Source organism: Pongo pygmaeus, chromosome 3 (genome assembly GCF_028885625.2).
Source record: "Pongo pygmaeus isolate AG05252 chromosome 3, NHGRI_mPonPyg2-v2.0_pri, whole genome shotgun sequence".
In the NCBI taxonomy this organism is placed as follows: domain Eukaryota; kingdom Metazoa; phylum Chordata; class Mammalia; order Primates; family Hominidae; genus Pongo; species Pongo pygmaeus.
The window spans coordinates 180,219,196-180,244,462 of NC_072376.2; the positions used below are offsets into that span (position 1 = coordinate 180,219,196).

The 25,267-nt window shown below is 33.3% G+C and overlaps 1 protein-coding gene across 4 annotated transcripts in view; it reads right to left on the bottom strand.

The window, feature by feature from the left end:
• SPOCK3 (SPARC (osteonectin), cwcv and kazal like domains proteoglycan 3) overlaps positions 1 to 25,267 on the bottom strand; it is a 499,153-nt gene that overhangs the window by 305,189 nt on the left and 168,697 nt on the right. For all 4 annotated transcript variants that reach the window (XM_054486169.2, XM_063664262.1, XM_054486170.2 and 1 more), the window contains one exon: positions 7,040 to 7,085. In XM_054486169.2, the coding sequence (XP_054342144.1) occupies positions 7,040 to 7,085 (46 nt within the window). The remainder of the gene's footprint in view (positions 1 to 7,039; positions 7,086 to 25,267) is intronic.

The following is a 25,267-nucleotide window of genomic DNA, read 5'->3' on the forward strand; positions in this document are numbered from 1 at the left end:
TTGACACAAAATTCTCAGTACTACTAAAGGAAATGACAGAAATGAATTATTTTGATAAGCCATTGCTAGTACCCTATGATTCTCTACTATACCTGCATAAAATAACACATTTTGGAGTTTGAAACACAATCACATTCACAACCATTAGGATAGATTTTAATTTAAAAGAATAATAATGTTGACAAGGATGAGGAAAAATTGGAACGCTGTGGCTTGCCGGCGGGAATATGAAAGCATGCAGTTGCTATCGAGAACAATATGGTTGTTTCCCAAATAAATATAATTACCATATGATCCAGCAATTCCATTTCCAGGTATATAACCAAGAGAATTGAAAGCAGAGACCCAAACATATTTAGACACACACATTCATAGAAGCATTATTCACAATAGCCAAAAGGTGGATGTAACATAAGTGTCTATGGATAGATGAACAGAGAAACGAAATATGAGATATACATACAATAAAATATTACTCACCCTTAAAAAGTGGGAAATTCTGACACATGCCACAACATGGCTGAGCCTTGACGACATTACACTAAGTGAAATAAGTGAATCACAAAAGGACAAAGATTGTATGACTCCACTTATAGGAGATGTTTGGAAAAGTCAAATTCAAAGAAACAGAAAGCACAATTGGGGTTGCCAAGTGCTGAGGGGAAGGGAGAAAGGAGAGTTATTTTCTAACGCATGTATAGTTTCAGTTCATACCCAATAAACTGAAGACAGTCATTAATGGGAAGATGAAAAGGGTCCTGGAGATGGATAATAACAATGATTGCAAAACGATATGAATGCACATTCAGGGATCAAGAGATCAATTTAATCAAAACATTCAGGGATCAAGCCTAGACAACTATACTTTTTAAATGAGTGTGAAGTAATTCTCCTGCACAGCAAGGACTGAGAATCACTTCTCTAGCCAGCAGAGGCCTCCTGGTAAAAGTATGACTTTCTATGTATGTCCAGAGTTTTTTCAATCTTTATAATACTTCTTGCTGTGTTAGATTAACAAGGCTTGAGATAATAATATTGTTTCTTTCTTTTGTTTTTTCCAAGACAAACCATATCCAGCTTTATTAAAGATACTTTCCATAAACAATCATGCTATTTCAGGAAGGACATGGGCAGACAATCATTAGCAGTATACAACTTTCAAACTCCCTTCTTCAATGGACTAGCAAAACACAGAAAACCACTGTAAAACCCAGTCTTCATCTGATGCTCTGAACAGGGAAACTTTAGAGTGAGGGTTGACATTTCACACTTAGCATGTTGTTTAACAACTTTTCACAAGCTGACCCTGACTTTGACCTGATCCCCAATCATTGGTTATCAAAGTGTCAGGCAATCTGGACTTTCCAGTGATGCCACTGAAGTGGCACCTGTCAAAAGAGCAGTGGTTCCATTTCTAGACTGTGCGTCTTCAGTTAAATTCTGCCATTGTCATTTCACTTCCTGAAAGTCAGGGTCAGCTTGTGAAGAATATTGTTTCTTAAATCACTGAACACCTTCTAAATTAATTTGATTAATTTCCTGCTCTATATATTTGATTACAGTTTAATAACACATAAGGAAATGGAAAATAATTTGCCTTCTTGCACACCTATGTAGGCTAATGTGATATGAAGCAAATCAAGTATTACATAGTAATCTTGATTTTACCTTATGAATTAAAAACACAGAGCTTTAAATAGTATTTATTATCTTGTGGAACATGTACCTTCATTTGGTATAGAACAAAACAATCTAAGATTTTTGGTGCTATATTTTATGGGCTATGGTGTAAAACAAATAAAACACCATCATTGTATAAAGAAGTAAGAATTGGATAATGAAATAAATTTCTCATTTAGAAGCCCTATGCAGTTCTTAGGTACTAAATCTGACATAGAGTAAATGGGCATTTACTGTTGGTTTCTAGGTTGAATATAATTTCTTAGCAGGTTTTCCTCAGGGATACAAAGGACTTCTACAATCTAAGGTTGCCAATATGGATGATACAACCGATGTAGGATATATACATTGATAAGACTATTAGAATTTGAATGTCTAAACCGGGAACTTGTCCAAAAATATCCAAAACTCCTAAATCAATTCATGTGAATTAATCAAATAATGGTTCAATCAAAGGCTCAGAATTTACATTTCTAAATGACTGAAATCACTTTCAGAAAATACTGTAATCATGTAATCATCCTTGCATGTTGCCTCCACTGAATTTCAATACCGGGAACACCAATTTTTCCACTAGAAAAATGCCAAAAGTCCCCAAGCTCTTAAACAAAGCAGCATTATGATACCACCATGCCCCTATTGTGAAGCATGGATCAGACCTTTCTATTGTTTCAGAATACTATCAATAAATGCCATCTGAAAATATAAAAAATAAATGATACTCATGTAAACAAGTAAAAATTAAAGGCATCTTAGAGACAGCCAATATTGACATTGTCTAATCTAGATAACCTATTCCTTAAGAAGCGTAATAATAATGCATTTTAAGAAGAGGAAGCTAAGTTAGGGGTGCATTTCCTCAAACACTAGTCTTTTTCAGTTTCAGAAATAATTACGCCCATAATACTATGAACAGCTCTGTTCATTGAAGGGAGTAAAAGCTCCAGATGAAATCTCAACTGCTTTTCCTTTGTAGCCAAATACTGATTGCAAAAGGACATATCAGGCTGTGACTGTTATTATATGTGAGACGTTTTGCAAATGGATGGAAAAAATGATGGGAATCAGATAAAGCTCTAAGAAATGATTCTGAAGCGATAAATACAATGGGTAAGTATATGGCTAAACACATGACTGCCCTTCCAAAGAGCTGGTTATTTTTTTCTTACAACTGCCCCTCTCCGGACCCTCTAATCCTTGCCAGAATGCTTCCTCTAGTTATAAGTTTAGCTGCCATGTATCTGTCTCTCATGGCTAGATTATCTGATCTGCTTGAGTTTAGAAATGGTTTCCTCACATACTTCCTCTTCGGGAACTTTCATTGAATTATCTGCAATCTTGGCCACACGCTGTGGCTCACGCAAGTAATCCCAGCACTTTGGGAGGCCGAGGGGCAGATCACCTGAGTTCAGGAGTTCGAGACCAGCCTGGCCAACATGGTGAAACCTTGTCTCCACTAAAAATACTAAAATTAGCCAGGTATGGTGGAGGGTGCCTGTAATCCCAGCTACTCAGGAGGCTGAGGCAGGAGAATTGCTTGAACCCAGGAGGCGGAGGTTGCAATGTGCCGAGATCAGGCCACTGCACTCCAGCCTGGGCTACAGAGTGAGACTCCATCTCAAAAATAAATAAACAAAACAAAACAAAAAAAAGAATTAACTGCAATCTAATGAACCAGTAGGAGTTAGGGTGCCCTTCCTGAGAAGCTCTGATTTAAGAAGAAAGCACACAATGAAACTGCTGAGAAAAGACAGAAGGGTGCTGACCTAAGCCACAGCTACACTTCTTGCCCCTAATTCAAGATCCCCAAAAATGTGCAGGAGCAGGAGAAACACATCAAAAAATGAAACAGGTTTGTTCTTATATCTCTGGATGTCTGTATATTGATCTTCATTTCTAATCTAGTCATAATAATTTACTGCCATGGCAGAGACCAAGTAGGGACACTCCAAGCTCCTTTGGATAGCAAAGTTAGGAAAACCTAGAAAGCATATTTTCCTTCTAAATCTTTCACCTTAGGACACCTAGAGATTTATGATATTTATCATGTGCTGGGGAAAACAACATTTAAATAAAAGGCGATCCTTATAGATAGGGTACCTCAGTTCAAGCAGATACTCTGAGCAACTGTCAAGATTCACTGCTAGGAACTTTACTGATGTATCCGTTACACACCAATATCAATCCATGACCACAAACAAGGCAGATTTAACACAGTGAATGGAAAGATGTGAATATTTATTTTTGAAAGCTACAGCATATTCATCTAAAGCATTGATTAAATTGTTTAAAATCTTCATTTTCCCTTCAGTTTATTTATCATAGTAAATATAGCAAAGCATATACATTTTATGCCTTATTCAAGATGTATGTCCTCATCAAAACAATTTTTCAGTAATTTCTGTCATGTCAACTTACGATTAACTGCACTAATAAAGAGAAGTAATATCACAGAAAAATCAGTGTGGAGATGCCCAGACCAATATATTGTTGGTACTGGTGTGCTTTAGTTCATTTTGCAGCAGATTTACCATCATCAAAATAGTTTTTACTTAAGCTCATTTGAAAACATTTTATTTCCCCAAAACTCTTACTGTTTTAGTGGTAAAACATAAAGAAACTGGAAAAATGACTGATTAAAAGAAACTTAAATGAGATGAAAAATATGTCACGGTTAAACCAAAAGTAGATCAGGTGTACACGAACAATTAGTTGATTTTATCTAGAAGCAAATTTGCAAGTGTAAATGTGTCTGTCCAAGTGTAAATATGTAATCGATATGTTTATGTATGTATGTATGTATTGGTACGCATATGTATGCATATGTAGAAAGGAGTTTCATGCTGAGAATTTACACCATTCATATTATAAAATATTAATTAACATTTTCATTGGTGATACTTTAATTTCTGCATGCTTTATGGTGCATTCTATAGAAATTGAAGTAAAAGATAACTTTAAATGGATATATTAATTGTTAAAATAGTATAAATACCAGTATAAAAATATAATGACAAGGTAACTTTTTCTTCACTTTTTTTAGGAAACATGCAAACCTCTTTTAAATGAAATAGGGAAAATCAACTTATAGTGATCTAATATGGATGTCCATAATTCAGTGAAAAACATGGTAAATTAAAAACTAAAAATACTTATAAAAAGTCTTTTAAATGATTTTATGTTCAATACACCAATAAGCTTTTGAAAATAATACTTGAAGGAAGAGTCTTTCATCAAAAAAAGCAAGCAACGTACTAGAAATGAACATATCTCATGTCTTTTCTATCTAGATGATGGACACTATTTAGATGGAAATAGGATTATTTTGCTCGCTCCTCAGTGTGGTCTACAACTAGGTTGGTTAATTTGACTCAAAGCCGAAAACAAATACACATATCTCAATCTAATTTTTGTTTGATTTTTATTTTTTTGATACAAAACTTTCTTACGTGTTTATAACTATATATGTTCAAGAAATCAAAACTTGAGATCAGATAGTCTAAAAAATATTGTTTTAACATATAGAAATAAAGCTTTGTTCAAGTAAATGTGCATTTTTAAAGCATAAACTTCAAAATATCATCAGGATGCCATTATTTCTTGTTAGTGTTATCATATGCATGGTAATATTGCATAGCAGTTAGGAAACAGGTTTGGGGGTTCAGACTGACTGAATCTAAATCTCCACTCTGCCACACTGTGGGAATATAACCTGAGCAGAAGCTTAACTAACTTCTTTCAATATCTTAACTTCTTCATCTACCTTGCAGGGTTATAACAACTAAATTAAGTAATATATATCAAACACTTGGAGTACTGACTCAAAATAGGACATTCTTCACAAACATTAGCTATTATCATGTCATAAGCTTATCCCTGCCTGATAAACATATTTTTGTTAGTAGGTTAAAAACCTCTCTTAATATTAAAGCAAATCAATCTTGTATCATTAATTGTTTGGAAGACTCTCAAATAGCATTCTTTTTTTATGAGAGATAAATTGCAATTCAACACATTGTCATGCACACATAAAGGAAAATAAAAGCATCTTTATTATAACTGGATGCACCAAGTATGACAAATTCCATAGCTAACACCCATTTTACAAGGTTTGTGAGTCCATCATAAAAATTCATTTCCCAAGAAAGCCAGTAAATAACATCTCTGTCTGCCTGTCATTATTTTTTTTATTGCCTGTGTTTTAGAGCATTGGCTTGACTTATTAGTAACAAATTCAACATTAATTCTTTTAGAATTTTGAAGTGCTGATCTCACAAACAAACACTGGATAATAGTGAAATCAAATGAAATATATAAGAAAAAAAGTCATTTTAAGAAGATATTAGATTTGAATGACTGCTTCAGACTCCATGTTAATACCAATGTGGATGATGGTCTATGCCTAGGTCCACACAGGTGGTTTCTCACTCATACAGCTTGGTTGTTGTAGCATTCACCCCAAATATTCAGTAAAAATCTGGTAACATAGCAAATACTCTGAGCTCCTTTAAATAACATATTGTGTCTTCATCATCTAATCACTTACTAAACACTGTTACAAAGATTTCTATTTTTAAGTCTGACTGCTTCACAAAGTATTATCTTTTACTATATACTCTCTGTAAAGAAGAAATTTTTTTTCTACTTTGCACAGACTATAGAAAGTTACAAAAAGAAACTTTAAAAGTAAGATACTTTTTAAATGTGAACTTCAGTAAACAAATCTCTTTAGTCATTTATGTAACTATGATTGCTTGGGGCTTGATGTGCCCATTCTCATTGCACGTGTAGAAGTATTTTCATTTTCATCCCTATTTCCTGTTTTCCTTTTAAAGGTAAGTTAATCAGAATTGCGAACTGTTTGAAAGGAGGTGGGGAAGCCCTAATTTTGTATAACATGTTTCCTTTTGGGGCTTGTTGAGACCCCAGCTGAGTCTAATTACTAATTTACTCGTCTTAAAGGAAACCTTTTATTAATTGGAAAAGAGGCAAAAAAAAAGCCATTTGTTTTAAAAGTTTGTACAAACAAATCTATTGCCCAGTGAATGTACTTGAAAACTGGATGAAGTGACTTGTATCTACTGATAAAAATAAACCTGGTAAGGTTCAGAAGCCCAAATCAGTCATCTAAAACATGTATCTAAAAATAAAAGACATCCTGACATAATCATGATAACTAATTAGCTTACTTCTTAAAATATTATGCTGAAATGTAAGTAATTATTGCATAAATTTTTCCACTTATGTAATCTCTTCTATTTAGTATTTTCAAGCCTAACTAGACAATAAATGTCATTTCTAAAAGTACAATGATTATGAACATGTAAAGATTTTTATTTTAAAATAGTTAGATTCTTACCCTGATCAAAGGGTTTTCCTGGACTCCAAGTGCGGAAATCATCATCCTAAGGGGGAAAATAATGTGAATTGAGTGTATATGAGTAATTAAAATGCAAGGGTTCATATAAAATCTAAAATTAAATATGAAACACAGAAGCTGTATACAAACCTCTACTTCCTGCAATGGCAAGCAGCAAATTATAAAATAAATAAATAAAAATAAAAAAGAAACAAGAGAAAAAGAATAGTTATCAAAAAGGAACACACTGTTTTCAAGTTACAGAAATGTCTTTCAATAAACCTGTTCATTTTCATTGCAAGTCAATGGTTACTATAACAATTTAACTATTTTTGGTTGCCACTTCTCCTAAATATTACAATGCAATATTTTCAATTACAATTCAGTGCATAATATAACATGCAGATAATTACCTAAAGCTAATAAGCTATAAAGTATCTTACCAGTTTCCAATTATACAACTTCATTGTCCCCTAGTACAACAGTAAGTGGAACTATTAATTTAGCAGGGAAAATACCAAGTGATTCTGCAGTGGCCCATGGAGTGGAAATATGCTTTATGCAAATCATTCTCTTGCTAATCAAATATCTAAGGAGTTCATCAAAATGCAATCTAGAGGTTTAAAAAATGCACACCTAATTAAGTCCTGCCTAAAGTTTAATTCTTTAATATGGAAAAGAATCAATGCAATATATTTACAATATACTTAGTAAATATGACAGTACAGCACAAATGTAGGGCAATGTATACTGAAAAGAATTTTTAAAAGTAGGGCCAAATAGACTATGTCTATTTATTTACTGTTTTTACCACTCTAAAAGCGTTATAGAAGTTCCTCATTAATATCATATTTTATTGTAAATTAAAAAGATGTCACTGTTGAAATTAACATACTGTTGTCACTATGGTAACCTGCCAGAAGAGAGTAGCACATCATGGTGAAGCTGTAACATTTCCAAGCTATAAACTGTTAGACCCACTCAAGTCAGTTAATTGGAAAGCTACAGAAGCTACAGAATTCAAAAAGGTAAGCAGAGATTCTTTCTCTTTGTATAAATGTAAGGGGCATAAATGCAGTTTTGTTACATGAATATCACATAGTGGTGAAGTCTCAGCTTGTAGTGTAACCATCACCTGAATAGTGTACATTGTTCCCATTAAGTAATTTCTCAGCTCTCACCCCTCACACCGTCCCACCCTTCCAAGTATCTCATGTGTATTATTTCATACTCTGTATCAATGTGTACACATTATTTAGCTCCTACTTATAAGTGAGAACATGAGGTATTTGACTTTCTCTTTCTGAGTTGTTTCACTTAAAATAATGGCCTTCAGTTCCACCCACGTTGAGGCAAAAGACATAATTTCATTCCCTTTTTATGGCTGAATCGTATTCCATTTTCTTTATCCAATCAACTGTTGATGGGCAGTTAGATTAAATCTAATATATTTACTGTTCTGAATAGTGCTGTGATAAACATACGAGTGCAATTATCATTTTTATATAATGACTTATCTTCCTTTTTTGAATCTTCTTTCTAGCCTCTTTTTAGTGTCTCCACTGTATAAGGAAGAAAATGTAGCACTGACTTCAGTCATAGAAATAAATGCAATCCTTTAATTTATTTATGAAAATTTTAAATTAAGTTTCAGAAGTTTTTTTAATGTGACTAACAGTTAATCACTACCTTCTGTAATTGCAACCCACCAACTTCAAATTTTTTAAAAAATGAAACAAAAAGAAAAAAATGGCATCACTGTAGTTGATATATTTATGTCCAGATAGGGCTATATTAAGAGGAGGGCAAATTATAGCAATCTATACACATAGATTTTCCACTAAATTATCTAGGATTAGATTAAGAAAGGATAATGCTACTGGATAATTAAATAAACACTGCTTATGTATTGTCTTTAAAATATTTTTAAATACAATTATAGCATGATACAATTCTTGGAAAATTAGACTTTCAAATTAAATTACTCCACTAAATGTCTCAAAACTTGAGCTGAGCAACGTAACATACTCATTTAATATCTTTTACTTTTAAAAATGTACCTTACTATTTGAGGATGATGACTATGATTCATTCTAAGCATGGGGAGGAATTGGGCAGCTACAGTTTTAGGCCTCTCCTGAAGCAGAACAGAAAGCTAGACATGCACATGTGAGTGATGGATTTGGAGACAGGCAAACCAGAATTTTAAGTCTGGCTCTACCACTTATTAGCTGCATCACTTTAGAAAAGATGATGGCCTAGACTATCCTCAGATTCCTGTGATGAAAGTTGGAAAAATAATATCTACCTATTTGAGGGGGAGATATTGGGATTAGTTATCAAATGTGTAAAATGCCGGCACAGTATCTGGAATAAAGGAGGTGCTAAATCTTCATAGCTACTCATAAGGGTCGAGTTTATGTCTGTCAGTGTCTTTGGGCAACACCATGGACAAGCTGTCATTACTGCTCACCAAATCGTTTGTTTTTCTGATTTCTTAACAAACAGCCATAAACTCCTCCTCCTCCTATTTTCAAATCCAATGCCCTCTCCAAAAAAAAAAAAAAAAAGTCAAATGCAGCAAATTTTTAAATACCTACATTTATTGCATAGTAAATGCAAGAAGAAAAAATGTTTTTGCTGTCATCTCAGACTATACTGACATGGTACAGCTACCAGTGGCAACACCCAAAAAGATGTGGCTAAGTTTTTATTGTAATAGTGACTCCATTCATATAAACATCACAGAGCCCAAGAAGGTGGAAAAGGGGTGGAACTGACATTGTTAGCACTGAAGTCAGGTGATGTCACAGCGGCATGTTTCACACAGCACATAGTGTTTGCAATACTGAACACCTGCATAGATGAGCAGGAATTAGGGGAATGTATATTTAAAAACAATATAATTTTAAAATCTAACCTCAACCACATTTAATGATCTTCCTTCAGAATAACATGGTCAAGCTTGGTTCGTTTGGGACCACAGCTATATAAAAATCTATAATCACAATTGTAAAACATAAACTTGGTTCTCTTGGTTATGTCAAGGACAATCTCGAAGTCTGGCCACTGTGGGGATCAGACATATATATGATGGAAATGCAAAGTAGTCCCACTACTAAGCCATTTTTAGAAATATTCTTTGTGTTCTCACATCAGTAGACTTGTTTTCTTTAAATTAAAACAAACAAACAAACAAAAAGCAAAAAACAGTTTCACCTCATTAAATCTTAGGAATTTTGCCAGGATGAGAAATAAAAGTATTTTCACATAAGTGTTCATTCAGGCGCAATTTCTTTTGTTTCAAAACATTTGTGTGAATATTGGTTGTTCTCAGGCTTCAATTTATATCCAAAATAAGCCAACTAGGGATTTAGAAAACAACTACAAGAGTTGCCCTCAATTGGAGAAATTCTGGGTTTAAACGACTGAAACCAATCCTGAATGTTTCAAGAGGCCAAATTGGATTATTGTCACACACGTTCAAAAACTTATGGAGTGAGTTACAGAGACCATTAGAATTTAATATTAAACCATTGCCAACTTCTTGTACTTACAGAAATAATAACTGTAAGTTTTCCACAAAATAAAGTCTACATAAAAATTGGGTTTATGTGTTTTATTGTTTAAACTGTCTTTTCCCTTGTGGTTTTAATGTTGCATCTTTTTCTCTAATTTTAAATAAAATATATGTGCACTTTATTGAACACACCTATGTATTGTAGAGCATAGTTTCTCAGCCTTGGCATTATTGATATTTTGAGCCAGATAATTCTTTGTTGTGTTAGGGGTAGGGAGACTATTGTGTGCATTGCTCGCTATTTAGTACCATCCTCTGCTTCTACTCATGAGATACCGGTGGGGATACTACTACAAGGTGTGACAAAAGGGAAGTTTAACAAGTTATTGCCAAATATTCTCTGGAAGAAAAATTCACTCATTTGAAGACAGCTGATGCAGAGTTGTTGGTAAATAAAGACAAATGAATCAAAATATCTTACAACAAAGTACTGCTACTAGTAACAGATTTTCTCCGCAAATATAATATTGAAAGCATATTAAACATTCAATTTTAAATGCAAATTTTTGTGTAATATTTTATTAAGAACACTTTACAACTGCATGAGTTTTTTTCTCCAAAATATTTAACGGCTATATAATACTCTTTGGTATCGACTTGCTGTCATTTATTTAACTATGCTGTCATATGTCTATGCTCTATGCCTTTATATTACTTATCATATTTAGCTATAATAAATAACATACAAATATATCTGACTAAATTTCTATTTTCTTATAAATACAGAATATAAGTTCAGAAAGGTGATCAGTGTAAATAAACACCACACCCAGTATGGAGAAGCTAGTTTCCTGTTCCAATAACTGGTTACGACTAGACTTTGTACAGGTGAAGTGGGTCGGAAGGATAAGCTTACATGGAAAGGTTAACTGTTTGGTTCACTTGTGTCCACACAGCTACATCTGTACTGATAAACTCTCCCACTGTCTGAAGGAATAATTTGGATTGGCATAGAACTAGGTCAGAGATTGCTTAAGCATCCTCATAGAGTTTGATACAGAATCAGTTGGGAATAGGAGATCTTGATGCCCAAAAGCTCCATAAACACCTACAGATGAACATAAAAAGAGTAATACTCAGGCATTATGTTAGCCATTATTAAGCCATTTAGGTCATCCCAGCGGCTATGAAGAGCTGTTTCGGCAATAACATCTTACTAAAATCTATGTTTAAAAAAAAAGTTTACAAAGCACCACACTTTTAAATATTACTAAACAGAGACACTATTGAAGTCTACTGAACACAATTTTGTTGTATATTTTCACTATTTTGCAATTTATGTTAACTGCTATAAAGTATTTTAACACTATAGAAAAAAGATCACATCATTATAAAATGAGACACAGAGGATAATGCTTTTGAAGACACACTTCAAATATAAAATGAATGTCAAAGTGATGATTATCAATGGTAACTATTTTTGTTACATTATGCCCATATTCTAAGCAAATATGACAGTCCAGTTGTGGGTGGGGTATAGAATATTCTGGTCAATCTATATGAAAAGAGTTTAGCTGATAATATTCCTATAGTATCTCACTTTCTTACCTGAAGTCTGATGTCAAACTATCTAGGATTTCATATAAGACCTCTGTATAGAGTCATCCAATTGAAATACATACAAACCAACATTAAATTCAGCTATGGTACTGCCAACTATATTTATTGACACTTTATTATTAAAATGAACATCTTAGCAATACATTCTCCCTTAAAGTAATAGCAGCAATGCTATACTATACCCAAAAAGGAGACAGGCTTTTACACTAGTACTGTCTTACTTTTTTCTTTTTAATTCAGAGTCCCAATTTATGTTACATTGTTTACTCTAAGGCATTCAGAATTATATTTTATTATGTTAATACTTACTAATTGTATTTCATTAATGTATCACTGTTTAAAATGTTTAAAATGTCATTTTTCTTCTTGTCCCAAAAATGAATACCTCACTGTTTAATGAGTGATCTCGTTCACATAACAATTGGCTCCTATTTCAATTAAATTAGGATGAAAAAATAAAAATTTAATAAAATGCTAAAAAGAATAATTATGAAGATCTAAGGATGAATTTGTCCTAGAACAAATTTTCAAATTTTAGCTTAACAGCTTCAATTAATATATTAGAATGAAAAATAAACATCAAAGAAAGCAAACAGCAAGGAATAATAGAACATCAGGGAAAAGACCAAGCTTTTAGAAGAAGAGAAGTCTAGGCTTGAATCCTATATCTACCATTTACTCTGATATTTCAACTCTGACTTTCAATTTTATTTTCTGAAAATTGAGACTAATAATAATGCTGTTAAGCTTTGTAAATATTAAATTAATGTACACAAACTATTAATATAGTTCTAGTTCACAATATGCATTTAAAAATGGCACTAATTATTTTTATAGCCAGGAAAATATTCTAGTAATTGTCATCAATCATTATGATGCTACAAATGAATATGTTTATTAAATTATATCATGTAAAAATAAAAATTTTGAATAAAATATATGGTATATTTTAGGAAGATTATAACATATGGAATAGGTGGTTAGAAAGCAGATTTTTGACAATTCCATTGTGACACCTGACCTTTGACTTCTGATACCAAATGTACATAAATTATGACCTTATTAATCTTCCAGTGTCATATCGGACTTATGATTTTATTTTTTTCAACTGTTCCAGTAAATATTTATTGTGTTCCAATAGATTCTAAGGAAAAAGAAAATTGAGTGGCACACAGCTTGTGACTTCAAGGAGCTCAGAATCTAATGTGAAAGCCAGATGCATTCAGAATGGACTAAGTATGTAAAGAGAAACCTATTCAAAGCATATGGGAGCAAGCAGAGAAAACAAATAAAATCTGAAATATTGCTAGTGAGAAGTCTTCATGGCAAACCTAACTTATAAACATGTCGATATAGGACATAGGAACCCAAAAATTTAATTTCCCAAGGTATCTGAAGTATCACCTAGTTCTTCCTAAATTTAGAGATAAAGAATCCAAGGCTTCTGTTGTATAGGCATAGATGATCTCCAAAGACAGCCTTTATCAATGGCTTTCCTCACTGCATATTCATCCTGCTACTTACTCATAACAAAAGATGAATTTTCATCCTCCTCCCTTTGAATAGCATATGGTTTTATGACTTGCGTGACTAATAATATATGGCAGAATGGCATTCATGACATTCTTGTGCTAGTTCATGGGAAACCTTTCATCCAACCACCATAAGAGAAACCCAAGCCACACAGAGAAGCCATTTGTCTGTATCTCCTGCAGGGCTACCAGATGACATCCAAAATCAATTGCCAACCATGTGAGAGAACGATTTTGAACTTTCAACTAACTCAAAACTCAGCATCCATTTTACTGCCATCACTTTAGAGACTCAAAGGGAGAAGCAGCCAGCTAGGAAAGTCAGAACATGATATCATAAGATAAAAATAATAAACTGTGGTTTTAACCCACTACATCTTGGGCTGGTTTGTAATGGGCTGGTTTGTTGCAGAACAATGAATAGCTGGAAGGTCTTCAGGCCATACAATTAGTCAATGGTTAAGATGAAAAAAATATACAAGATCTTGAGTCAGGTCAAGCGTATCTTTCATAACAGCGCATCTTCAGATACACAGATACAGAACCTCCAAACAATCCCTTGTTCACAGGATTTTGCTGTAATTAATCACGTAAATCATTCCAATGTCATTCCTCTACTGAGGATCTGATGCTAAATGTTGGCTTTAGCCTTAGAAAATGGTTATGTAACCCTGTAGAAGAATCTTAGAGAAAATCCTGAGGAATCATGTGGTAACTTGGCTCTGCATATGAATGTTAATCTGTATTCCATCCATATTTCTCTGAGTTTTTCCTTCTTACCCACTGGCTTGTTTTCCCTTCTGGATTTTTCATTCATCCCCTACTACCCATCAGTTATTCTGAATCCAAACTTACTTTCCTAACTCCCCAATCTGGACCCACTGGTTTCTATTAAGTCTTGCTTGAAAGCAACAACCATCACTGTTGAATTATTTTTTCCACAAGCCAGAAAGTGGAAAAACAGGCCTAGTCTCAAATTCCACCCAAATAGAACATAATTACAAATGCAACAAAAATTACAGAAAGTGTTTTGGGACCCTAGTCTTCTCCAGGAAAGAAAAGATTGGGCCAGAAATCCCACACTGAAAGATCCTACTTTTTCCCAAGGAGTAGGTCAACCAGCCAAATACTCATAGTTGTGGGAAGTATAAATGGCAGGGAGACCCCTGATTTTTAACCTTTCTACAACCATTTTATTTTCATTCAAATCTCCATAATCAAAGTTTAATATGCTATTGTTTCACTTATTGACAAATACTTTGTTAATCTTTACATATCTATACACAAATATAAATAATATAATGATTTTGTAACTCTATGCTAAGGAGTTGGGAGGGAAATTTTCTATGATTTCTGTATTATGTGATTATAAATCTCCCAAACCCTCTCAAACCAAACTTTAGAATTTTCCTATTATAATGAACTTTTATTGCTTCCTGTATTTTGATAGCTCAGATAAATCATAAGGCATTGCTAGTTCTAAAGCTAAAAAATAGCAATGGCAATCTGTTTTATTCTGAAATATGTTATATATTATGGCATATATATGATCTCATTTACACATCTCATCTTATTATGGGAAGAATGGCTAGCATAACAGTTAAGCCAATAAATTTCACAAAAGAGGAAACTTTCCTGTGTAGAAATACTTAATACATGATTTGATCACAAAATAGATTAGGTAAAGCTTTGTCTGGGTATAAAGGAATTATCTATATGAGACAAACTATCTGCTTCAAGCCCCCAAGTGTCACATTTATTACCCAGGTAGCACTCATTTTCCATGTTGTGTCCTAGAATCCTGAAAGAATTCATTTATAACACTTTGGTGAGCCCTTTATTTTTTACAGAGCATTTTATGCTCCCTGACTTACCACAGATTAAAAACATAAATAAAATAAATTGTATCAAAAGGACAGTGCCATTGGGACAATTCCTCATTTGTCTCTGAAAGTCTCTGAAAATTGAGGTTAGAATCTCTCTGAATATATAGAGAATGTGTACTGGTTAGTTTTAAATTGATATACAAAATTTATAATTCATTTATGTCAGAGAAAGACACAAAGAAATACTTTGCCTCAATAAATATATTAACAACTTTTTGTTTATTATACTTTAAGTTCTAGGGTACATGTGCGCAACGTGCAGGTTTGTTACATAGGTATATATGTGCCATGTTGATTTGCTGCACCCATCAACTCGTCATCTACATTAGGTGTTTCTCCTAATGCTATCCCTCCCCTAGCCCCCCACCCCCTGACAAGCCCCGGTGTGTGATGTTCCCCACCCTGTGTCCACGTGTTCTCATTGTTCAATTCTCACCTATGAGTGAGAACATGCGGTGCTTGGTTTTCTGTCCTTGTGATAGTTTGCTGAGAATGATGGTTTCCAGCTTCATCCATGTCCCTGCAAAGGACATGAACTCATCTTGTTTTATGGCTGCATAGTATTCCATGGTGTATATGTGCCACATTTTCTTAATCCAGTCTATCACTGATGGACATTTGGGTTGGTCCCAAGTCTTTGCTATTGTGAATAGTGCTGCAATGAACATACATGTGCATGTGTCTTTATAGTAGCATGATTTATAATACTTTGGATATATATCCAGTAATGGGATCTCTGGGTCAAATGGTATTTCTAGTTCTAGATCCCTGAGGAATAGCCACACTGTCTTCCACAATGGTTGAACTAATTTACACTCCCACCAACAGTGTAAAGGGGTTCCTATTTCTCCACATCCTCTCTAGCATCTATTGTTTCCTGACTTTTTAATGATCGCCATTCTAACTGGTGTGAGATGGTATCTCATTGTGGTAGGAACTTTTAAATATTAAGAATCTTCATTGTAACTATAAAGACATTAACACATGTAAAAACATTTAATAAAAATAGTGGCTTGAATTTATTACTCACTCACCCTGCACCAGGAACTGTTCTGAACACTTTACTCTCAATAGCTGCAAGAGGTAAGTGATTCCATCACTCCCATTGTACAGATGGGAAAGTGAAGCAAAGAGAGATTACATGATCTGCTAAAGTTTACACAACTATTTAGAAGTACTCTTGAAATTAGAACCCCAGGAGTGTAGCCCCAAAGTCTTCATTTGAAACCATTCCAGCATACCACAGGTCAGCAGCCATGATGGCCTATGGGCCAGGCCCACAAATTGTTTTTGTAAATAGAGTTTTATTAGCCACACCCCTTCTTTTACATGTTATAACTGCTTTAGTGCTTACCACAGCAGAGTTCAATAGTTATGACTGAGGCCATAAGGCCTGAAAAGCTTAAAATATTCAGTATCTGGTCTTTTACTATACTATCTTATACCATCCTATACTTCACCCACAAAAGAAGGCTTAAAAAAATGAGAAAGCAATATTTAATGGAATACTTCTCTATTTACATATAGGAAACAAAAAATCTTTTGTTGAGATGGAGAAGATGTTTATTGTTCTTAAAGAACATTAATTTTAAGAACGTTAATAGAATTTGCATAATTCTATTCTCAAATCTTAATGTCTCTAAATTTTCTAAGTACTTTTATTTTTCTTTTCTGACCATCAGTATCTCATCTAGCTTTGGATACAATCTACAGATGAATTTATCATATTTTTAGAAAAAGAAATCATTATATATATTCTGAAACCAAGGAAAATAAGATTATTAAAAGCTTTATGATATACTATATAGAAAAAATTTTAGACACAGGTTGCAAATATCTATTCCACATTTTCATGATCCTCAATTTAAAATGAAAATCAAAGGCTAAATTAAGGTCAAGTGCCTCTAAGTACTAAAAATGTGCTTCTAATCCTAGAATGCGTCTTAGATTAGTAAATCAAAACTTTAGATATTGTTTACTCCTTAAGCAAAATAACAATACCAATATTTCCATATTTATTTTGCATTCTTTGTAAAAATTTATGTTTCCATATGTGCAATAAATATTAATACATTTGTATTATATTAATGATGTAAAATATTTATAGTATTTCCATAATTTTACATTTGATATTTATAACATTATCTTAGTGTTCATAATTCATAATTTTAAATCATCTATAATGCTAAATATTGAATGTAGTTTATAAGACTTTAATTATATCATCAAATATAAATAAATAAATTTATATAACATAAAAATGTTAAATGCATGTCCATCTGATTAAATATTTTCATATAGAGTCAACAAAAATACAGTGCTGTTCAAAATTTCAACTAAGTACTGTATAAAATAAATAAGTCATCATAAATGAAAGTAAAATAATAGTTATCTTTTTAAGAAAGTACTATCCTGAAAAATGGTGCATTCATTGTTTCATTATTGAGTCAAGAATGTATTTCTATGCTTTTTTTCCCCTCTAGTAGCAAAAATAAGCTCTTTCATATTGTATACTGGTTAGGTATTAGGGAGGATGTATTTATAACTGAAGTTAATTATTTCCCTTTGAGTCCTTTATTGTGATTAATACCTGTGAATACCTTTTTTGAACATATCTGTTTTTAGACACAAACTAAAAGCTGTTTTGTTCCCACTGAGTTTTGATTTTTGTTTTTAAGATGCTATTTTTAATTTATTTCATTGTTGTTATTTGGTTTCTACATGTATAAATTGAGAATCTGATGCATAGTTGCTATTACCTGTAGTAACAGTGTTATATTCATAGTTCATGGCTTCTAAAATCTTTAAACTAAAATATGATTCATTCTTATCTAAAAGCTTTGCTTTGTGACTATTATATCCTTTATTATCTCTTTAAAATTATATAAACAGAAGACTCTCAAAACACCCTTTGCACTATTCAAAAATTTAGTGTAATGTGTATATCTTGGAGTTTGTCCCAATATTTAGTTTTAGATTTCACTTTTTTCAAAACACTAAAATAATACTGCCAAATAATCAACACACTTTCTAAAAAAAAAAAATAGCTAGTTTACCTGAAAGCTAAAACAGAATTATAATAATCAGTAAAGGGTTATGTGGAAGATAGTAGCTAACAACAGTTCCCAAGAATCCACTTGAGTTTGCAGTGGCAGTATGTGACTCACCCCCTTTTTCAGTAAAGATTTATCACTTGTGTATAGCTACAAAATAAATTATGCCAAAATTTAGCAGCTTAGAACAACAGACATTTATCTTACACTTTCTGAGTATCAGAAATCTGGGCATGGTTTAGTTGAACGCTGCTGCCTGCAACTCTTCCACGTGGCTGAAACTAAGGTGTCAACCAAGGCTGCCTGCTCTTCTGAAGCCTTGACCAGTACTTCACGTATTTGGGGGCAGGATTTGTTCCTTGCTAAGTTTTGAACTGAGGGCTTCAGTCTCACTGGCTCAGTTCAAGTTTCTTGCCACATGGGCCTCTCCACAGAGCAACTCACATCATGGCTTCCCTTACTGTGGGAACTCCAAGAGAGCGTGAGAGGACGGGTAATGTAGAATGTGGTCTTTTTAAAGCTGATTTCAAAATGACATCCTATCGCTATGGCATTGTTTTTGGAGAAGTGAGTAACTAGCCCAAATCTGAGCACAAAAGCATGAATACCAGAATGTAGGGATCATGGCAGCCATTTTAGAGGTTCTCTTCCACAGAGGGAGGGCGAGGAGTTGCTGGAAAATCTCTGGAAACTCTTTTTCTCATTTGACAAAACAGTACTTCATTTTTTCTATTGTCAGGATTTTCAAAGAAAGAGAGGTCAAATCTCACTCATTTCCTTTAAAAAATTTTCATGGATACATAATAGTTATACATACAGTACATATAATGTTTTGATACAAATTTACAATGTATAATGATCAAATCAGGGAAATTGAAATATCCATCACCTCAAGCATGTATCATTTTTGGTTTAGGAACATTCCAATTCCACTCTTAGTTATTTTGAAATATACAATAAGTTATTGTTAACTAAGGTTGCCCTATTGTGCACTCATTTTGTTTAATTTCAAATTCAGTAAACTTCGCTGTGTATGCCTGTACTATTTGGCAGCGCTTCTAAAGCTATTTGTCATGAGGAACCAATTTTATTTCTTTTTCCAATCGATTACAGAACAAACCTTTTATAAAATACAAGAAAATTCGCCACTTAAAAATTGAAATGAAAAAAAGACATGCAAAATACAAAGGCAAATTCATTGCTAGTAGAATTAATCAATATATAATTTTTCTGTCAAGTTGCTGTGAAAGCTTTTTCAATGCTGACACTCAATTTCTGCACCCATCCCACTCAGGTTACAGAGCAGCACCAATCTGTGGACCATTCTTTGAGCCACATTGATCTCTATGACATAGAGAAATGTAGTTAGAGATGTGTCTCCCAGACTTGCTGCCTCAAAGTTTGCAATTTCTGATAAAAATCTATGAATTCAACCAATAATAAAATGTCACATCTCCAAAAGGCTGTGAATATTTCAGTTAATTTGCTAGCTGGGAAAAGTACACTTAAATCATTTTTGCTTATGGTAAAGGGAGATAAACACAATAACAATATTTTGCTTTTTTTCTTTTTGTGTTTTAGAGATGAAGTCTTACTGTATGCCCAGGCTGGAATTCAGTAGCATAACCACAGCTCCCTGTAACCTTGACTTCCTGGGAATCAAGAAATCTTCCCACCTCAGCCTTGAAAGTAGCTAGGACTACAAGTGCACACCACCACACCTGGTCAATATTTTACTTCTATTTTGTATGTGATTTAGGACATATATCTGCTCTTCTCTCTTACATTAGTCTACGCCCATCAAGCAGCTATCAACAAATGTAGTCATGGAACATAAATATGTTTGCACATTTAAAAACTTACATTAAAATGAATCACAGCACTAACAAGAAAAGACATACCAAGCCGTTAAAATACATTGAGGGAAATGTATTTTAATGGCATATTACTAAGCAAAAGAAGTTAATCTATGAAGGCTGTATACTGTATTATTCCAACTGTATGGCATTCTGGAAAAGGTAAAACTATGGAGGCATGAAAGGATCAATGGTTGCCAGGGTTTGGGTGGGGAGAAGAATGAGACAGAGCCCAGAGGATTTGGGGAACAGGGAAACTATTTAGTGCCATACTATAATGGTGGATACATGCCATTATACTTTTGTCCAAACCAGTAGAATGAACAATATCAACAGTGAACCATAATGTAAACTATAGATTTTGGAGGCTAATGATATGTCCAGAAGGTTTATCAATTGTAACAAAGTGTGATCACTCTGGTAGGGATGTTGATCATGGAAGACCTGAGTACTGGAGGCAGAGAGTATGTCGGAAAACTCTGTGCCTTCTGCTTGCTCGATATTGCTAGGAACCTAAAACTGTTCTAAAAAAAAGAAAAGTCTATTATATTAAAAAAAAATCACAGAAAAATTTTATAACATAGCTAATATTATATAGTTTGCATTTTACATCTCTAATTATAATGAACTACACACAGTAGAAGATTTTAAATAATGCTTACACTCTATGCAATGGAAACCAATGTAAAAATTGTACCCTGCATGTTCACAAATATCCCTTATAATGATAATCTACAAAATAAACAATTTTAAAAAACTGTACAAACTGCCTATTTTCTTAGGTGTCCACTAATTAATTAGGCTTATGACCCACTGTGAAACTATTTTTTGCATTAGCCAATATAATACACAATAACGTATAACAAGAAAATCAAAAAGATGTGATTTGAGCCATCAGAAGCTAAAAATTAGAAATATTTTAAATTTTATATATTCTTTTAATAACTTAGCTTGCGATTTTTACATCCTTTTAGAAACATACCAATAAATATATGTTCACTATAATTAAGTCAAGTCTGCACATGAGATTAAAAAGAATATCTGGCAACCTGAGACTTATGTGTAAAAATATGCATGGAATTGAGTTGACATTCTAGACATTGCATTAAAATATGTCAATTGAGATCAAAATAAGAAGCAAAAAGTTGTACAGATGAAATGCACCAGAAGATTTCTCATTTCATTTTATATTAAGTGACTCTAAATAATATATGCATCTAAAATAATGGGATTCCTTCAGTATTTATTTTATGATTTGAAAATGTCAGTTTTAAAAGGATAATAATTTTCATTAAATATAGAGAGATAAGTTTTCAAAGGATAATCATTCTACATACACACACGCACACACACACACACACACACACACCAAAATTCTTTAGAGGCAAATAATCCTGCATTGCCTACTATTTTGCACTAATGTTATCTCACCCATAACAGAAAAAAATGCTACAGCCCAAATGAAAAGTGTAGAAATGAAACTCAAGGAAATGCACAAGATGTTCTTATCTAATTGCATCTTAGCTCAAATTACCAGAACATTTTTAAGAGAACAAGATTCCCTTTAGAATAATCCTGTGTACGAAAGACAATCTCTATATTACATGTGTTTTAAGTTAGAAAAAAAGAAAGTTGCTTCAAATATCTAAGACATAAAATTCTGCTTCCCTGTTCCTTCTTTTGAATAAAAGAAAAAGAATGATTTTCTAATGTGTCCCAATACTAATATTTAACAAATAATTGGTTTTATCGATGCTCTGTACTCCTTATTTGCACCTTAATATGGCCCAAAGTTAAGTAAGTTTTGAATATTATAGACGAAAATATTACTATTGGTAACCATTGTAATGTATTTTATATATTTAATTTCATTATTTATTGCACTTATTACTTGCAGGTGAGTCCATTCATAAATGTAAGAGAGGAAAGAAAGGTGGAAGGAAAGAAGGAAGAAAAGAAAAAAGGAGGCAACATGGAGAGGAAACGTGGCTTTAATTTAACAAATTATTCCTTTAACACCTTTATGCCATACCATGGTAGCCTGTAACCACTGGAAGATGAAAATGCATAAACATAGCCTCTGCTCTCATGTAATTTACATTCTATATAGAGAGTCATGGTAGCAACATAATGTAGCTACGTATTAATACAAAATGTTAAACCTTCCTTAGTTTGACATGATCAGGGTCAGAATGCATGCTATGAGAGCTGTGGCTTAGGTATGATGTTTCATGCAGAAGTACTAACAAAAAGACAGAGATGCAAGGAAATACAGAGAAATCTAGAAACTACAGGCACTATCAGATCAGAAACTCTGTATTATCAGGTCATAATGTTTGTTACATAAGTATATACCTATGTATATCCAGATCATAACTCTGTGTATGCGTGTATATGTGTGTGTGTGTGTGTGTGTGTGCAGAGGGATCTGGAATGTTGGGAAGGAATGGGGACGGCTATAGGTAGTATAGCAAAAGGTAAGTTGTCTAAGGTGAAATAGGCAAACTCATAATCAGAGTTGGCTTTGCAAGATATATATTTCTTATTTATTTCCAGATTCAAAGCAAGCCTAAGTGTTTTAAGGTTGATGTATGCATTCTGGAAAAATCAACACATTAACATATTTTCATGAGTCCTTAATACCTAGAGAGAGTTCAGGTATTAAGTTTTCTTTGAATAATAATAATAATAATAACCCATAATCACCCTATGATGCAGGTATCATCCTTTACCTCAATTTACAGATGAGAAGAGGTTAATTTTATTATGCTTCAATTTTCTAATATTTAATTTTATTATTTAATTTCCAAGTGCAAGTAGCAATCTGCTATGGAAAATAATTTAGGAATCCCAACCTAAATTATTATTGCTTATTGATTTACTCAGCAAATACTTACAGTCGTCTTATGTTGCAGCTCTAGGCAAAAGGTAAAGTGCCCCCTGTATGCCTGGAGCTTAGAGTCTGACTCTGGGGCTTTGTACTCAATACAGTTCTATATAATTTTTATAAATAAGAGAGCAGTTCTACAATCACTGGGATGATCTCAGTTTTTCTAAATTTATTCTATTTAGACGTTTACATTTTATTCTTTGCATCTCCAAATGGCATTTGGGCAAATCAAAAAAAAAGAAGAAGTCTCTAGCATTTATAAAGGTATATGCACAGAAATCTTAGATGCATATTCAAAGATACTGTCAAATATAAGAAAACGAAACACTGAAACATCTGTGAATATCTGAAGTACATTTTTAAAACACAGAACTAAACCTTATTTCTTTCCTCTTCAAAATGTGCTAGTCTTCAAAACTTTCAAAACTATTAATGACTTTTCAAAGCTTCCCACAAAATTGTTTTGTCAGTATCCATTCATGAGGAACGACCTATATCCCTTGATAGAATCTAATTTATGCTCCTTGCTGTGTTTTCTTTGAACATTCCTGGATTTAATTATCTGGAATAAACTGTTCCTCTTGACAAGAAATACTGTTTCTTGGTTTAATTCCATGTCTACAGAAATTTAGAATCAGCATCCAATAGAAATGGGGATAAATCTTTATAGACTAAACACACCAAGAAAATAAATGTTCATGGAACATGGTGAAAAGGGCCATTTCCTTAGTTTTCATTAGTGATTAGATGCCAAAAACACATAAGAAAGAAAAAAAATCAAATGTAATGGTCAACTTCTCTGTGAATGTGTGATTAATAATGCCAGTCAATTGAATCTTGTAAGCAGTTCAGAATGTTGTTAATTACAGTTCAGGGAAAGCAAATTCAATATCAAACACTTTTAAGAAAAAGTAAATGGGATTTTATGGTGTTGGCAACTGTAATGTATTTTGAGCAGTGCTGAGCTACTTCATACATTAGCATAGTTGTTTATGGACTTGGTGATATGATATTTAAAACGTACTCTAATGTGGGTATTAAATTAGATCAGAAACTGTGCCTACCAGTTTCAGGGTGGGAGGCCATATGTGCTATAAAGATAAAAGGATTTAGACAGTTGAAAAAGCAGTGAGTAGAGTTTAAAATCCCTACAATGAGGAAGTTGAGAGAATCTGCTATCTGAGGGGAGCTGGTAATCTCTCACCAAGCAGAGTTCTTGCAAAATGCATAGATGGCAAATTTGCCTTTAGCAGATGTTCTCCACTCCCACCATTTTCCAAACCTGAGTACTTTTCACGGATTTTGGCCTTAGAACTATATATGTACCTAATATTCAACTGCTTACTCTCTAAGATAGTTCACCTTGCAGGTGAAGAGACAATTTGCCATCAGTATTGTCTGACTTACGTTCTGTTGCACTAGTGGCTGAGGAAGTGAGAAGGCATAAGAAGGTCAGTTGACACTAAGGAATGCCACTTGCAAACAAGTTTCCAATTGTCCCAACAATTAGTTCTTTTGATTGATTAACTTTCCTTTTATATTGCAAACATTCCCTGAGAACATGCAATCAGTCATTCCTAACAAGAAATTACAGCAATCTTGAGCAGTACTGCGCTTTTATTAACGGGAATGAGCCTTTCTCTCATCTCCACCGAAAGGACAAAGAGTCATTTAAGATCATATGCCATTTTAGGAAAGCAGAGCTCTAGGAATGATGTCTAAACAGAGTGTTTAAAAATCTATGGGGCACCTTGAGGGATTAGGTTAAGAGTGAGATTTAGAAGAGTAAGTGGAATGACAAAAGCAACAGAGGCCATGCAATTTTAACTCAGATTTTGATGGTAGTCATGCTATCTACCTCTACCTACCCG